The sequence below is a fragment of the Cryptomeria japonica genome, chromosome 2, assembly GCF_030272615.1.
Source record: "Cryptomeria japonica chromosome 2, Sugi_1.0, whole genome shotgun sequence".
In the NCBI taxonomy this organism is placed as follows: domain Eukaryota; kingdom Viridiplantae; phylum Streptophyta; class Pinopsida; order Cupressales; family Cupressaceae; genus Cryptomeria; species Cryptomeria japonica.
The window spans coordinates 306,909,587-306,927,268 of record NC_081406.1 but is presented as its reverse complement, the minus strand read 5'-3'; the positions used below and the strand labels follow the sequence as shown (position 1 = coordinate 306,927,268).

Here is a 17,682-nt window from a genome sequence, read left to right as displayed (position 1 = left end):
TCAGCATTTGAGAGACTTTGATCAAGAGAGGATAAGATACTTTTGGGTATTTTATTCTATGTTTGCATGTGCATAAAAAACACATCAACAGGGAAGCTTCCTATAAAAGTTAAGTTTATCTAAAATTAGACATGTACTTGCCATTTACAATCTTTATAGCGATTTGGGATGGTTGTTGTTCATGTTGAATATACTTTAAATGTGTTATTTTGGGGTTTGCATAGTGTTAAAGACTGAAATGCTCTTTCAACATGAAGCAAAGGATTTTATGATTTTTGACTTGAAGGAAGTCTTTGTTGCTACTTGTTTGTGTTGCTTATCTAAATATAGAGATTGAACAATGCAAGTACCCACATGGAGCTGAATAGGATAACACATAAATGCAATTGTTATGGTTGAAATACATGTATGACTTCGTACAAATCCACGAGCTTCACCTATAATACAAAGCTAGTAAATTTGCCAAAGCAATTTAACTTCTAGAACAATAACAAAACATCTCAATAAACATTTATAAGAAAGATAGACTTAATAAATGTCATTGAGTAAATAGCAAATTTAAAAAACATTTAATATTCAATTAATATCAATTTTAGCATAATGCAGGCATGAGACTTACCACTGATCCCCCTACCAAGTACTGAAAGGCATTTATATTGTTTACAAAGCTACATGAAATAAATTAACTGCACTTCTACCTAACTATGATTGCTTGCATGATCTGTAATTTTATTATAAATTTTCTTGTCCTCTAATTCTAATGTGACTGCCAATTAAATTGACGATTAAAATATTACAACTATCAATCAAAAGTTCATGTCTCTTGCATGATGAGATAGGTGATAGAGCAATAGTCAAACTCGAGGTTGAAAAATAGCAATCGCTAAAAATGGTGTGAGCTTTGATACAAAAATTGCAAACTTTGAATATGTTGTCTTTTTAAAAAATGGTAACAAAACTATTTCTAACATGGGCTAAAAATAGGATATTTGGAAGTTGGCTCTGGATGATGCTAATGAAGCTTTCATGGCAAATCATTTGTTCTTATGGAGTTTTGCAAAGCCTTTTGATGAAACTGCAAAATTCTTAACAATTTACAAATCTTGGTGATTTAAATTTGAAACTCTATGTAGATTGTTTGAAAATTTACTTTTTGACGTTTTCATTGTTGTTTAAGTTTCGGAAAACCCTCGTAATTTTCAAAAGTTTGATTATTTGATGAACACTTGTTTCTAATTTATACTTAATTTGCTCCAGCCTCCATCCAACCCGTCCCTCTTCCATCCTCAATTTTTTGGGAAATCTTTGTCATCCCATAAACATGTCCCCCTAAAATGTAGTCTGCTATCCCATGGTCAATCTTGAACCTGGTTTACCCTCTTGATTGGAACCTATTTCTCTCCTACAAATATTAGAACTGCATGTGGATAGCTGCAGCTTATAGCTGAGCAAATTGTAGTCAATCGTGATGATCCTATAGTTATTTGGATAGAGATATCACAAGATGTGTGAATATAGTGGATGATCATTAATATGTGGTGAGCATGAGGAAACAGATAATGATGGTGGATTAATATTTTCAAGGTTTCAAATTTCAATAAATGATACTATTTCTTAGATGGATGCAATTGAAGTATTACATAATCTAGCTAGACATTGGTGCAATGGATTCCACCTGATGATGAATTACAAGATTACAATTTACTGAGACTTTCTATTTGGGATTTCAATATATTCTTTAATTGAAGTAATTAGATCAAGTGATAGTTAAGTGATAAGCTGTTCCGATTCAATTTCACTCTATTCAAGTAACATTTGGGTTATCTGTAGTTGTACACTAAGATGGAAAGTTAGCATAAGTTTTGTAGTTCTTAAAAAGTAGTGTGCTTATGTTTTGAAAAATGTAAACTTGCTATGCTAAAACATTCTGAAACCAGTTGAAAATTGATACTGACACAGGATTTCTCTTAGTTTTTTTCTTTCTCACTTTGTCTCCATCTAGATGGAGGTAGAACATATATGCAAAATAAATTTTGAGGTAACTCTGGCTATCGCAGATTACTGTAAAACTTGTGCTTAGAGAATGGCAATATGCTGATGATTTAAGGAACCTTCACAGTCGCAGTCAAGTGAATTCTCAACAGCCTACACTGGGAAGCTGGTCAACTCATCAACCACCAACTGGCAGAAATCTTAAGGTAACAGTAGTAGAAGGAAGAAACCTTACAGGAAAGGACAGATCTGGGAAGAGTGACCCTTACATCAAGCTGCAGTATGGAAAGGTGGGTACTGTATATGATATATATTAATTAGATTTTTCATTTGGAATTTTTCTTTTTACAATTTGAACCATCTACATCTTTTTATATGTATTCTACGGATTGTGTAGCTATACTTCTCAGTAGGTTAGCATTAAATTTATTTATTCTTCTAACACAATCACAGATCATTCAAAAAACCAAGTCAATTTCTCGAGAGCTCAACCCTGTGTGGAACCAGGAATTTGAGTTTAATGAGATTGGAGATGGTGAGTATTTGAAGGTAAAATGCTATAATGAAGAATTCCTTGGGGATGAAAGCATGGGAAGTGCTCGTGTGAATTTGGAAGGACTGGAAGAAGGAGCGAGGAAAGATGTCTGGGTCCCTCTAGAAAAAGTTCCTACAGGTGAAGTAAGGCTCAAAATTGAGGTGCAAAAAACAGACCAAGACACTGATGGGTATCAGGTTTGCTCCTATTTATTTATATATAATTTTTTTTCTGCAATAAAATATCTACAAGCTAGATCCCAGAATTAAGAAGATGATTCTTCACAAGATTCCCCAAACTCGAAAAGTAATGGTCTCCCTGTATTTTATTGAAATAAGCCATACCCTTGTGACTCGTTATATGCAGTTGCACCATCACCAGCCTGTATTTTTACTGATTTTCTAGCCAAGAAATTTCTTCCCTCAGCCAGAAAAAAATCTCCTCTTATTTAGGACCCTTCTGACTTCATTAACAAGGTTAGCAACCTGAAAACCTCAGATCAAGATCTTCGTGTTCCTTTTTTTGTTGTCTTGCTATTCACCAAATTTTCCATTATAGAGGCAATCAATATTATTGATTTTCCTAGAATCAACTTTTTCAGGTTTAGCAAAGTTTTCAAATGGAAGGATAGCTATGCCTTCTACCCTCTCGGCCATAGTAGTCAATTTTCTTATGGAACATTTATGAGGGGAATAGAATTCAAATATTTGCACTCTCAAACCTAAGTGTTGGTACATGTTTTTAATTGGCACCTTTGCTGAATGGCCTCATGGAAAGGATAGCTTTAATGAATTTTGGGATTTTTTATTAATGATTGGCCTAAACATATAAATCTCACCATGGAAATTAAAAAGAAAATAGCCTCCCATTCTAGATATTTTCATTATTAAGGATTCTGATAGCTCCCTTTCCTATTCAGGCTACCCAAAGAAGATACACAGATAAGTAATTTCACACTGACTTCCACCATTATGCTGAAAAATAGTGATCTTAAACACCCTAGAGACATGAGCATTTAGAATCTTCAACTAAGGTCATATAGAAGCTGAAAACTAGCATCTCCAAAAGATTGCTGACACAATGAGCATCCCACTAAACAAAATAAAAAAATTAGGAGGTTTGCTCAAGAAGGTACATCCCTCAACTTCTACAAAGTAGAACATCCCCAACTACCCTGTCTTCCATATATTCAGGACATCATCAATAAGATAGCCAGAATCCTTTAAAAGAAAAACAAAAACAAAACAATTCGCCACCTCTAAAACCCTAGGAAACAGAATTAAATCTACCAGTGGACATCTGGGTCTACCGAAGCCCTTGATTTTTAGATGTTGTTACGTAGGTTAAATAAGTGGTTTGATTTGAATCAAAATTAAATTAAGATGTTCGCCTTGTGTTAGCACTCTTTTCACAACTTAACAGCCCTTACGTATCAAAATATTGAAATCCTTATCCTTGATAGTCAATAGAAGAGATTGCCATCAACCACACAATACTAGGAAATCTGTTCCTAATATTTTAGGCCAAAAGCTATTGTTAAATAATCTAAGTTAATTTTTTTGTTAACCTATAGTTCCTTTTTCTTTTATTTTCCACAAATAAGGTGCCTAAGCATAGTGATTCTTTTTTAGTTTTTTGTATAATCTGGGATACCATAACAGAAACAATTTCTGCCTCCTCAACTTGTCTATTTATGAGAAATGTTCCAGATTATTTTCTTCTCACCTCTGATGAGAAGCTGAGAAGTTACAACCTGGAAATTGAAGACTGACACAAACCTAACACAATCTATATCTCAAATAGCATATGCAAACCACTTAGTTATTTATTACTTTTCTGGTTGCAATACCATGCAGTATTTATATATCAGGTTTAGTTCTGACTATGTAGTTAATTTGATCTAAGCTTGGTTGTGATTTCATGCAGACTTCATCTACAGATACTGGGAATGGCTGGATTGAGCTTGTGCTCATAGAAGCAAAGGATCTGGTTGCGGCAGATTGGAGGGGGAGTAGTGATCCATATGTCAGAGTACAGTATGGTAGTATGAAAAAGAGAACAAAGGTCAGTGAGCATGATATATACAAGATAATTTTAATTTCTTTCTGATGGATATTTGATACACATTGTTGAAAACAACACATGGGATTAAATCATTAGACTAACCAAGTCATAGCTATCTATGATGCCTTTCAACTCTCCCGTAGATAATATCACTATATTGAATGGTTGCAGCTTGTGGTAGACTATTCAATCGTGGTTTCTATGTATTTGACTTAATTTCAACCTTGTGCTATCTTTGTTTGTTGTGGTGAAATGAGGACCAGCAGTTAAAACATTTCTACAATATTGGAAAAAGCTGGAAACTCAACTTGTTTTTTATTATGGAAATTCACTCTAAGCACAAAATCCTTGAGTTGTTGTGTAATGTCCCCTACCTGATTAACATAATTAATCTATTTCAATATACTTATGACCTAAATTAAATTGATTAGGAGACAGATTTGTTTTAACATGAATCAAATCTGTGCTATCCAGAGTTCAATTAATTTATTATTAATAAGTGAATTGTTCATCAACCATAGTAGATAATTAAATTTGTCTTCCATAACTCTTAATGCAAGTGCCAACCTTTTTTACTACTTCAGTTTTATGGAAGGAGGTTATGTATGTTACCAAAGCGCTTACAGACCAACTACAATAGGTTCCCTCAAAGTTTACAGATCTAAGCCCTTACCTCTCTTGGGTCTATACCCTCAAGGCTTATGGGTTGCTGATCCCCACCCTATCTTGGGACCTAACCTATTGCTTGGATTTAGACTGCCCCTCTTTGGAACATCTCATCCCCATCTCCTTAAATACTGATAATAATAACATGATTTAGACTATAAGCATACTAATTTCTTATGTATTATGAATATATATGAAATTAAGTATGACTGTCATACATATTGCAGTCCATATTAATATTACTATTAATTCTGCATAAGAACATTATCGGGCTTCATGTATTAAGCATACTTTTTAAACACATTCCCATGCATATCATCAAGAATGAAGGTGTTACTGCCTGTAACTTAATAGCATTTTTTATCTGATCTGATCCATGGTGATGTTACTAGATGCTTTGATTCCTTTCCTTTATATCTCTCAATGTGAGGGAGAGGTCACACCTCTTCATCATGCATGCCCTTTGGAAAGAGACACACCCTTTCACCATCAGCACCTTTTGAAAGAGTCCAACTCTTCATTATTTCTGCTCTTTGAAAGGGACATAACCTTTCATAATCGAATCTGCACTTCTTATTTATATCAGATGTGCACTTCTGATTTCCAAATTATCCCCCTCTCAAATGAGGTTCTCTTCTCCCTTTTATATCTCATTGTTGAGGGAGTCACAACTTTTCCTTCCATGTCTTTTGACTATTCATTAACTTAATTAAATTTTAACTAATTATATTTATATTCTTTATATTATAATTTAATTTTTAATATTTTAATTTTATTATTATTATTATTTATTATTAAATTCTATCTCAAAGTGGGGATATTACAGCCTGCCCCACCCAAGATTGCTTGTACTCAAGCAATGATCATGGAGTGTTCAAAATGACTTCCAATATGAAATGGCTTTGGAAACACATGAAATAAACATGCTGGAAACATATCAGGCATGAACCAAACATGGAGCATACACATAAAAACACAGAGCATACATATGGATATATGCAAACATGAAGCATACATGTGAATACTCGTATTGTTAGATTCCTTCTTATTGACTAGAATGATTCATCGATTCCTCTTTACCTTGCAGGATGGCAAGATCAAAGCTCTGATACCATTTGTAATGTCTCCTACCTGATTAACATAATTAATCTATTTCAATATACTTATGACCTAAACTAAATTGATTAGGAGACAAATTTGTTTTAACATGAATCAAATTTGTGCTATACATAGTTCAATTAATTTATTATTAATAAGTGAATTGTTCATCAACCATATTAGATAATTAAGTTTGTCTTCCATAACTCTTAATGCAAGTGCCAACCTTTTTTACTACTTCAGTTTTAAGGAAGGAGATTATGTATGTTACCAAAGTGTTTAGAGACTAACTACAATAGGTTCCCTCAAAGTTTACAGATCCAAACCCTTACCTCTCTTGGATCTATACCCTCAAGGCTTATGGGTCATTGATCCCCACCCTATCTTGAGTCTTAACCTATTGCTTGGATTTAGACTGCCCCTCTTTGGAACATCTCATCCCCATCTCCATAAATACTGATAATAATAACATGATTTAGACTATAAGCATACTAATTTCTTATGTATTATGAATATATATGAAATTAAGTATGACTGTCATACATATTGCAGTCCATATTAATATTACTATTAATTTTGCATAAGAACGTTATCGGGCTTCATGTATTAAGCATACTTATTAAACACATTCCCATGCATACCACGAAGAACGAAGGTGTTACTGCCTGTAACTTAATAGTATTTCTGATCTGATCTGATCCATGGTGATGTTACTAGATGCTTTGATTTCTTTCCTTTATATCTCTCAACGTGAGGGAGAGGTCACACCTCTTCATCATGCATGCCCTTTGGAAAGAGATACACCCTTTCACCATTAGCACCTTTTAAAAGAGTCCAACTCTTCATTATTTCTGCTCTATGAAAGGGACATAACCTTTCATAATCAAATCTGCACTTCTTATTTAAATCAGATGTGCACATCTGATTTCAAAATTATCCCCCTCTCAAATGAGGTTCTCTTCTCCCTTTTATATCTCATTGTTGAGGGAGTCCCAACTTTTCCTTCCATGTCCTTTGACCATTCATTAACTTAATTAAATTTTACCTAATTATATTTATATTCCTTATATTATAATTTAATTTTTAATATTTTAATTTTATTATTATTGTTATTTATTATTAAATTCTATCTCAAAGTGGGGATATTACATGTTGGATCAGGTATAGGTATGAGTATGTTGGTACGGTATGCTGGTATATAAGACTTTTTTTCATGGGCTGGGTATGTTCATTAAAAAAAACATATTAACATCATAAATATATACAAATTTGCAGCCTTGAGGAAGAATTAAATTAAGAACACCACATGTTATGCATATGCTAAACAAAATTACCATAATTGTTACAAATTTGAAAATTTGATATCAATTTATCAAAACTTGAATGTATTTTGAATTCAATATTCATTAGTTGAGTATTAAAATAATACAATTAGTAATCAGCGTCATATGGGCCATCATGAAGCTCAACATCAGCAACATCATTGACATCAAATGATGCAAGTAGATTAAAAGAGCCAAACGCAACCCTATTTCCACTTGTCCTAAAAATATGGTTGGTGTCTAACTCCACATAAGATGAAGATTGTGTGGCATCTAACAAATTCAAATCAGTTCACTTTAGATCTACATCCCACAACTTTGTGGCCCACTGTTATCATTTTGTTTGTGATTAAGAAGGCACAAATTGGAATACACATAAACAAGCTCTTTTGTCTTGTTTTTATTTTATTTTTTTGAGCAAAAGGCCGAAGCCTGAAATATTATATATATTATATAAGGATATTAATTACATAAGTAAGGTAGTAAAATACAAAAGGAGGGGAGATCTGTCAAACCTCATCCACTAAGAAACCAAACAGTACCATCAGAAACCCCCAGAGAACAATACATTTACAACTAAGAAGTCCAAAACGGGGGGAAAATACAGCCCACACCAAGATATAAGGAGACACCAATACAAAAAAACCAATTATACACTGAAAATCTGCACAACTACATGTGCGAATCGCACACCCATCCCCGTCTTGGACAGGGACCCCCAAGTTTGTGCCTTTCTGTCCTTGCGGAAGAGGAAGGGGATATGAAGGGTCAAGTGCCGCTAAAACCAAATTCGGCCTCTAGGGCCATATTGTGAACTTAAAAGTCCCCAATTTTCGCAAAGTCGCCTAAATGTGAAGGAGGAGTTAAGGCCTGCAATGACGTAGAAATGCCGATTTTCGCCAAGGGATACAAAGGAGATAAAGAATGCAAAGGGCCAAGGTTGACAAACTCGCCCAAGTACCAAAACTCGCACATTTTGGAAAAAAATCAAAAGTTGGCGAAAATGCCCCAAATGGCCAAATTCGGACCTTTTAGCCAAAAAGTTAAAAAGTGAAAGCTGGCAAAAGTGCCCAAAGGGCCGAATTTGGACCTTTAAGTGAAAATGTTAAAAAGTGAAAGTTGGCAAAAGTGCCCAAAGGGCCGAATTTGGAACTTTAAGTGAAAATGTGAAAAGTGAAAAGTTGGCAAAAATGCCCCAAATGGCCAAATTTGGACCTTTTAGCCAAAATGTTAAAAAGTGAAAGTTGGCAAAACACTCCAAAATCCCAAAGTTTGCAAAAGTGCCCAAAATCCCGAAATTCACCATTAAGGGGTGAAAATGTCAAAGTTTTTAAAACTTTTCGAACGCCCCTCGTGCCCGAAATTGCCAGGAACAACTAAATTCACAGAAGGAGTAAAAGCGTTAAAACTTGGGAAATTTTCAAATGACCCTCCAGGCGTTAAATTTTAATATTTGTTAAATTAAATTAATTAAATTTTCAAATTGGTTTATTGAAATGAAATTGATCGTTCGAAGGTCGCAGGACGTCATTAGAGAACCATGAGAAAGACCTAAAACGCAAATCGAAGAAGGATCACAATCAAGGCTAGGCGCTGAAGACTGGAAAAGAAAAAAGATGTGGGAACGCGCTGCAGGAGTGCGAGAGCAACCAAACATTGGGAACCGTGCCGCTAAACAAAGATGAAGTCCACCACTGGGACCAAAGACCAAAGAACACTCTGAATGCTGCAAGTTTATGCCTTCTCAAGAAAAAGCACACAGCTGGATTTAATTCCAAGAATTCAATTTCTAAAAAGTTGAAATTTTTTTATTGTAAAACTGCTTGTAGGTCCCACTCAGATATTTTGAAAGAAAGGGGAAACAAGTCAGTTGTGGACAATTATGTCCAACTACCGGATAGACTCAAATTGAAGCCAAATAGTGGCAGGTAGTTGAAATTGTGTTTGAATGGATGAGTGAGAATTTAATGGGCATGGGTTAAGGCTGCTAGTTTCTGGAAGGCAGATCAGGACCCTTGGATGCAGTCCATCTTGGCCTTTGATTCAAAATTGTAAAAACTATAAAAGGTAGAGGCCTTTCTTTTGTAAAAGGGTTACATAGTTAGAGATTGTTGGATAGTTAAACTCTAGTGAGAGAGTTAGATTTTTAGAGTTAGAATAGGTTAGATTTTAAGCAGTAGCATAGAGATGCAACAGAAATTGTTGTAATAGGCAGCTGAAATCAATATATAAACATTGATTTGGTGTTTATTGTCTTGTTTTCATCCTGTTTGCATGGTTTCTCTCAGCATTTTAGATAGATCTTTTTGTTTTGGGTGTGTAGGTATTTGATAGATTTAGGCTCATACCATTAAGGATATACTGATTGTGTATCCTTTTGTATGGTTAACCTGAGCCTTTAATTGTGCTTAGTTCAATTGCAGGTGTCCATCTGAGCTGTGCCAGAATTGGGTGCTTAGCTGTGCGTCTCCAGTCTGAAAATCTTCCAAGTTCCTTTGAAGATTGCACCTTTCTTGCAAGGTTGTGAGCTATTCTGGCGAAGCAGGAATTGGTTATGTTGAATCTGTCTACCCGCATACCCGTGTTGTTAGTTTCTGATCTCCCAACCCCTTCCTTTTGCTCTTTATTACGTAATTCGAGAATCGCAGCAGACTAGCTTGTTGCAAATCGTAAGTCCACTTGTGCTCCTAGCAAATCACATCTACCACTGAGTAATCCCGCAGTCAAGACTTGACAAACGAAACCTTGAGGTCGTCCCCTTTGATCAAACGTAAGAAATAGCATTAGGGATTTCCTTATCTCAAGAGAGGATAGGATACTCAGCGAGTTTATTCTATTCTGCGTTGGCCGGATGAAGTCGCAAGTTCAGCGATTTCAGACACGTCAACAGAATTGGTGCTAGAAGGAGGGCAGGTATGATGAAATGTGTAGACAGCTAATTCAAGATCATATCAATCCATATTTGTGAGGAGTAACCTTATAGCTTTTTTAACCTCCTCCGCGTGCAACAAAATTGGCGCTAGGGGGGCCTTTGTCAGGATCCAAGCAACAAGTTGAGTTTATTAAGACCTTTTAAATGCTATACTTGGGATATGCAAGATCCCTGTTAAACCAAAAAAGTCAGAAAATCAAAAAACCTGAAAATACCAAAAATATTTTTGAGTCAGTATGTCGAGTCAGTCGTTTCATAAAGACCGTCTGCAGTTCGAAATTTTTCAAATCCAGCAAGAGCTAAGTTTGCAGTTCTATCCAAGGTAGCTGTCCGAATTTGCATCTTCAGCTCACTGCATAATTTATGACACCACAGTGCACGATGAATTGAATTGCTTGACATTTTTGTCAAGGGTCGAGCTCGCATTACAGAGGCAGATATTCTTTTGGGATGTCCCCAAACCAGAGGCGATCGTATAACCAGATATCCCTAGTCCTCCATCCAGCAGCGAGGAGTTTACACGATTTAAGAATTTGATTGAGAACCAATTTGGTCTCGAAGAGGAATTACGCTTGGAGAGCGTGCTGTCACCTTGGTGGTGCAGAATTCACCGCACCCCACATTCAAAGTTCACCTGCTCGCTATGCGTAGAAGCAGTCAGTCAAGTCAAAGCCCAATTTGGACTGCCGGAAGAACCAAGGGAGAGCATCACCAGCAAAGTGTGGAGCACCTACCTTGCTGCAGACGAGTATAGACGAACGCAAAATCAATGTAGCGCCTCACTCCCCGATGATGAAAGGATGAAGTTGCCAATTGCTAAGCAAGATGAATCGGTCAATCAGACCAAGGCAGCAGATGAATTTATTATCCCTGCAACTGATGAGGACAGTGTTCAGGAGGACGATCAAGGGAGCTTTGTGGATCAGCCACAGGTTGAAGAGTAGTTTGCAACAGCCCCACAAATGGACGATGCAGTCCAAGAGTCCGTTGAGGATGTTTTTGAGAGCCAATCAATCAAAGGGTCTCTGCTACTTGAGGAAATACTGATACAAGTGCATAAGGCCGCATTGTTCATACAGCCCAAGGATTCACTCACAGATGATGTGCCTCTCTTTCTTGAGTTCGAGTTCGGTTTCAAGACTAATTTTCAGCCTATGCAACCTAATGTGGAATGTGATGCTGATTTGCATACACCAGACGCTATCGAGATGCTGCACCACCAATGGCGACCTCCTGATACAGCTGTTGAAGCCTTCCCGCCGCACAACCCACTGTGCAAAACTCTGCATGACTCAGAAACCTGTCAGGTTGTTTCTTTCCCTCCTGCTGTTAATTTTGAAAATTTTCCGTTTAATTTTGAATATTCTGGAAAAACAACCTGTAAATGGATTAACCATGGACCTAATGAACTCCCTCAATTAATAATTCTACCCGACGTCTTGGTTAAACCTGAGAGTGGCCAACTGAAAATTTTCTTTTCAGAATATAAAGACAAACAGGCCAAACTGAGAACTGTTCCCACTGCCCTGTTACTGCTGCATATACTGAGAAATCATCATGGATCGGGAACGCATGTATATAACCCGCATTTTGTACAGTCAGTTTCTCCTTGTACATAGTTTAGTTTTTTGTTTTCTATTTTTGTTCGTTTTATGTCTTTTTAGCTTAGATTTCTTGTTTTCTGCTTTAGTTTAGTTTGCTTTCCGTAGTGTAGGTGTCCTTTCGGAAGTGGTTGTCTCCCTGTCAGTTTTTGATGGGGTTTGTTTGCTTTTCCCAGCTCTGGTGTACGAAGTTGGAAATTTTTTTTCGGCTCATTTCTTGGATGCCGACTTTGGTAGAGCGCCTAATTGGCGATTGCCCCCGTAGTCAGTCCATTTTGGTTTAAGGCTTAGTCAGTCTAAAAATTTAGGTGCTTACTGCATCTTGTCGCCAACGTTGTGATCACTGCACTTTTAAACGCTTAAAAACGCTTAAGTCTATCGTTTTATCAAAGGGAGGTCATTGCAAGAGAAATTTTTTTGAAGCTCTGCTTCAACGACCACTGTAACGTTCAATCCCACGTAGGCTTCATTGCTTACCAGCCAAGGTGAAAAAGTGAAAATAAAAAAAAAAATCAAAAGAAAAGAAATTGAAAAGCAAAGAAATATCAAGTTGCTTGGCTTTGGGAGTGCAGACACCTCTGCCGATTTTCAACAAGAAAATTTATCGAAAACAGAGCAATCTCTGTGAGCTTACAGGCGATAACTCCATCGGGGCTATAGACGCTTGCTGGTAGCGGGGCTCTATCCAGGTTGCTTTTGGAGTTAGAGTCGCTCTACGTTACTTGCATTAACTAAACAATGATATCTCAACCTTCTTTAGGCTTGAATGAACTTCACTGCACACACTTGGATTCTCAAGGTTGGTGACTTGATTCAGTTTGTGACCTCATTTTTACTTTGAATCTGTCTTCTGTCATTTGGGTTGTTTTGTGGGGTATATACTAGAGATTCTGGGGTTCAATCCGGATAGTCATCCTTGAAATGTTTAGGAACATTTCCCAGCCGAGTCGCCATTTGTTGTGCGAATCGCACACCCATCCCCGTCTTGGACTGGGACCCCCAGTTTGTGCCTTTCTGTCCTTGCGGAAGAGGAAGGGGATATGAAGGGTCAAGTGCCGCTAAAACCAAATTCGGCCTCTAGGGCCATATTGCGAACTTAAAACTCCCCAATTTTCGCAAAGTCACCTAAATGTGAAGGAGGAGTTAAGGCCTGCAATGACGTTGAAATGCCGATTTTCGCCAAGGGATACAAAGGAGATGAATGCAAAGGGCCAAGGTTGACAAACTCGCCCAAGTACCAAAACTCGCACTTTTTGGAAAAAAATCAAAAGTTGACAAAAATGCCCCAAATGGCCAAATTCAGACCTTTTAGCCAAAATGTTAAAAAGTGAAAGTTGGCAGAAGTGCCCAAAGGGCCGAATTTGGACCTTTAAGTGAAAATGTTAAAAAGTGAAAGTTGGCAAAAGTGCCCAAAGGGCCGAATTTGGACCTTTAAGTGAAAATGTGAAAAGTGAAAAGTTGGCAAAAATGCCCCAAATGGCCAAATTCGGACCCTTTAGCCAAAATGTTAAAAAGTGAAAGTTGGCAAAACACTCCAAAATCCCAAAGTTTGCAAAAGTGCCCAAAATCCCGAAATTCACCATTAAGGGGTGAAAATGTCAAAGTTTTTAAAACTTTTCAAACGCCCCTCGTGCCCGAAATTGCCAGGAACAACTAAATTCGCGGAAGGAGTAAAAGCGTTAAAACTTGGGAAATTTTCAAATGACCCTCCAGGTGTTAAATTTTAATATTTGTTAAATTAAATTAATTAAGTTTTCAAATTGGTTTATTGAAATGAAATTGATCATTCGCAGGTTGCAGGACGTCATTAGAGAACCATGAGAAAGACCTAAAACGCAAATCGAAGAAGGATCACAATCAAGGCCAGGCGCTGAAGACTGGAAAAGAAAAAAGATGTGGGAACGTGCTGCAGGAGTGCGAGAGCAACCAAACATTGGGAACCATGCCGCTAAACAAAGATGAAGTCCACCACCGGGACCAAAGACCAAAGAACACTCTGAATGCTGCAAGTTTATGGCTTCTCGAGAAAAAGCACACAGTTGGATTTAATTCCAAGAATTCAATTTCTAAAAAGTTGAAATTTTTTTATTGTAAAACTGCTTGTAGGTCCCACTCAGATATTTTGAAAGAAAGGGGAAACAAGTCAGTTGTGGACAATTATGTCCAACTACTGGATAGACTCAAATTGAAGCCAAATAGTGGTAGGTAGTTGAAATTGTGGTTGAATGGATGAGTGAGAATTTAATGGGCATGGGTTAAGGCTGCTAGTTTCTGGAAGGCAAATCAGGACCCTTGGATGCAGTCCATCTTGGCCTCTGATTCAAAATTGTAAAAACTATAAAATGCAAAGGCCTTTCTTTTGTAAAAGGGTTAGATAGTTAGAGATTGTTGGATAGTTAAACTCTAGTGAGAGAGTTAGATTTTTAGAGTTAGAATAGGTTAGATTTTAAGCAGTAGCATAGAGATGCTACAGAAATTGTGGTAATAGGCAGCTGAAATCAATATATAAACATTGATTTGGTGTTTATTGTCTTGTTTTCATCATGTTTGCATGGTTTCTCTCAGCATTTTAGATAGATCTTTCTGTTTTGGGTGTGCAAGTATTTGATAGATTCAGGCTCATACCATTGAGGATATATTGATTGTGTATCCTTTTGTATGGTTAACCTGAGCCTTTAATTGTGCTTAGTTCAATTGCAGGTGTCCGTCTGAGCTGCGTCAGAATTGGGTGCTTAGTTGTGCGTCTCCAGTCTGAAAATCTTCCAAGTCCCTTTGAAGATTGCACCGTTCCTGCAAGGTTGTGAGCTATTCTGGCGAAGTAGGAATTGGTTATGTTGAATTTGTCTATTCGCATACCTGTGTTGTTAGTTTCAGATCTCCTAACCCCTTCCTTTTGCTCTTTATTACGTAATTCGAGAATAGCAGCAGACCAGCTTGTTGCAAATCGTAAGTCCCCTTGTGCTCCCAGCAAATCACATCGACCAATGAGTAATTCCGCAGTCAAGACCCGACAAACGAAACCTTGAGGTCCTCCCCTTTGATCAAACGTAAGAAATAGCATTAGGGATTTCCTTATCTCAAGAGAGGATAGGATACTCAACGAGTTTATTCTATTCTGCGTTGGCCGGATGAAGTCGCAAGTTCATCGATTTCAGACACGTCAACACGACAACCCATTTAAAGATTCTTTAGAAGAAGCTAAATCTGAAGGTTGAGGAAAAGAAGTTGGATACCCATGAGGATCAATTTCTGTATGACTGAGAAGTTCATGAATGGCATCAAACTTCAACAATGTCAATGAGAACAGAGGCTCACCAATGATTGTTCAGTAAGTGAAAATCCATGAGTGAAAGGGACCCGCTGAAGCAGCTATCATGCCATTAATGAATGAAATGAGGATTGACCTTGGAATCAACTCAACCAAAATCTCATTCCTGTTAAGAAATCCTCCAACTGAAGGAGAACCAACAAACATATTATAGGATTCTAGTTTAGTCGAAACCTTCTCCCAAGTGTACAAAGAAGGGTGAACAAAAGTACCAATTGGAATTTTTGTAACACCCACAGACCAGGTGAGATCCATGATGACAGTTACAAAATGAGAGGCCGCCTCTGAAGGCAATACAAACTGATTTCCTTGCAACCAAACTTCACCCAAAATGTTTATGACCACCCATTTTGTACTGCTACATGGAATAGCGAAGGCTGGTGACAGAGAGAAGGCAGGAATATTACCTCTGAGTCGAGCATCAATGTATTTCCCCCTCATACAATTCTGAAAACCATTGTGAAAACTAAAAAACTGAAATGGTGAATTATATGCATAAACACATCCGCATACATATTTAACAAGCAACATACGTGCAAAATAAACGAGATTGAGAGTATCTGTTTTGCAGGATATAAATCTGAATGAACACGAGTGAAGGAGGAACGAAGGAGGCCATCTTTCCAAAAATCCGTGCCATTTTTTATTCTTGGGCAATTTGTTAGTATTGAGTAACTTATGAAGCAGAAGACTGTGAGGGATACACGAGGGAGGAGTACTGAAACTGATCTCTCCCAATTTTAAGTTCACCTCCAAATGCCAACAGTACTTGTCCCGTCACATCCCCCAAATGATTTAAATGCCAACGATGAAGGTGACATCATTATTTCAAACAAATTGCTGACAATCATGATAAGAGATACGATCGTAGATCCAGGTGAAGGTTTAAACTTTAGGAATGATACAAGCTAGACACTCCCACACAAAAAAATAGGCAAATTGAATATAAAAACATCAAGAAGCACTCTCAATGATTTCCTCATTGATTCTCCTTGTAGATCCTCTTTTAAACTCAATTCATCTTCACTAAGTGTTCTTTCTCCTTCTAGTATAGAGCACCCTTGATTTGCCAATAAATCTGCAAGCTTATTGGCTTTCCAGTGAATAATGATATAATTCTCATTTTGAAGTGTCATAGTTTTGACTTGTTGTATAATAGAATTAATTCTCCAACTTGGGGCTTCAAAACCTTTTAGGGCCATAATTATGTTCATTGAATCACCTTCTATGATATGATTCTTTATATTAATAATGATTGCCAATTTGATTCCAAATAAGAGGGCCAAAGCTTCTACCACATTATTTGTGCAGTTAGGGATTCTTGCTATACCTTCTATGAAAACTCCGCCCACTCGATTTCTAAAAACACAACCAATACCTAAGGCCCATGGGTTTCCCTTAGATGCACCATCAAAGTTTAGCTTTGCAAAAAAATGCTTGAGGGGCTTTCCATCTGATTTCTTTTCTATCTATTCTCTTACCATTTCTTATGTTTAAGAGTATATGCCTTCACCATTTCAGAAATTGAGACCTCGATCTTATTTAATACTGCCTCTTCTCTACTAAAATCCTTCCTAAATATTCTCCTATTCCTCTCCCACCAAATGTTCTAGATCAAAGTAGCGGTAGCCACTTCCCAGGTGATCGCAAAAAGAGAATCTACAAATAATCTTGGCCAGGACTCAAATACCAAATTTAGCTCCGATCAAAGTGGGGTTGACCAATGGAGCTTGCTAAGTAACCATTTCGAGCAATCGTGAGCAAATTTATAGAAGAAGATTCTATATCTGCTTTTACTTGCTTTGGCATTGGAAGGACAGACATAATCTAGTTTGGAATAGTTGCCAAGACTTATTTAATCATTAAAATTCTGCCTGCTAATGAGAGCCAAGTATTTTTCCATGAGGGAATTTTGTTTTTAATTGAAGACGAAATACTTGACCAAAAATAACCTTTATTATACCTTGAAAACAAAAGGATGCCAACATATTTACAAGGAAGAGAATCTTGCTTGAAACCAAGAGCATTTGCTAATTTGTTAGATACTAGTGAGGAGCAATTTAGGAAAAAAAACTTTGGATTTGACTACATTAACCTTTTGCCTTGAAACCTGACAATAACTATCTAAAATATGTTTGATGATC

General features: G+C 36.9%; 1 protein-coding gene across 1 annotated transcript in view; it reads left to right on the top strand.

Moving 5' to 3' along the window:
- LOC131075364 (uncharacterized) overlaps nucleotides 1-17,682 on the top strand; it is a 175,148-nt gene that overhangs the window by 145,271 nt on the left and 12,195 nt on the right. Inside the window, exons 10-12 of the mRNA XM_058012190.2 lie at nucleotides 2,058-2,282; nucleotides 2,446-2,724; nucleotides 4,454-4,591. Of these exons, the coding sequence (XP_057868173.2) occupies nucleotides 2,058-2,282; nucleotides 2,446-2,724; nucleotides 4,454-4,591 (642 nt within the window). The remainder of the gene's footprint in view (nucleotides 1-2,057; nucleotides 2,283-2,445; nucleotides 2,725-4,453; nucleotides 4,592-17,682) is intronic.